This window comes from Acyrthosiphon pisum, chromosome X (assembly GCF_005508785.2).
Source record: "Acyrthosiphon pisum isolate AL4f chromosome X, pea_aphid_22Mar2018_4r6ur, whole genome shotgun sequence".
NCBI classification, from domain to species: Eukaryota; Metazoa; Arthropoda; class Insecta; order Hemiptera; family Aphididae; genus Acyrthosiphon; species Acyrthosiphon pisum.
In genome coordinates, this window is record NC_042493.1 from 22,761,900 (window position 1) to 22,762,663 (window position 764).

At 22.3% G+C, this 764-nt stretch overlaps 1 protein-coding gene across 1 annotated transcript in view; it reads right to left on the bottom strand.

The window, feature by feature from the left end:
- Positions 1-726: 726 nt before the first annotated feature.
- The window catches only part of LOC103308621, a 780-nt gene continuing 742 nt past the window's right edge, over positions 727-764 (bottom strand). The window contains exon 4 of the mRNA XM_029485052.1: positions 727-762. Within this exon, the coding sequence (XP_029340912.1) occupies positions 727-762 (36 nt within the window). The remainder of the gene's footprint in view (positions 763-764) is intronic.

The window sequence follows — 764 nt, forward strand, 5'->3', positions numbered from 1 at the left end:
AAATTAAAAATATAATGGATAAAAACAATACAGGTATTAATTGGGTATTTTTAATTTTAATCCTAATCATTGTTACACATATTGTCAAAACAATTAAATTAATTTTTTTGTTTGGTTAAAGAGTTTGATCTGTTTTCATCTCAACCAACATCTAAAAAAGGAAATAGGAAACAACCAGCAAAAGATATATCAGTTCTATCCTCTTCAAAAAAAAATTACGAAGGATTAAACAAGATTGTTGATCAACGTTCAACAATATCAAATACTAAGTTGGATATGGAAAAAGAACTCTATAAACTTAAAATAAAAAAAGCTAAAATTTCTTTAGAATTGACAGAAATAGAAAAAGAAATTATGCAAAAAAAATTAATAACACAAAATTTAGAAGTTCAACACAATGAAATAAAAAATGAAATTTTATTATTAGAACTTAATAATAAAAGAAGTAACTAATTTTTTTTTTAATTTGACAAATATTATTTTTATCATCAATAGTTTTACTACTTGATTGTTATTTTATTTTATAAAATGTTATGTTTATGAAGGAAAATTTTATGTTTATTAATATGCTTTAAAGGTAAAATGTCATGTTACACATATTTTTTTTTTTATTATGAAATACATCTTAATACGACCAAAAACGTACCCTTTCCTTTTCGGCCGATTCACTTTTCGACCAAAAAAAAAAAGTTTAATATAATACACAATGATTTTGTTAAGTTGGTTTCAAATAACTACTTCAAAAAGTAGTGAACCAGCAACCT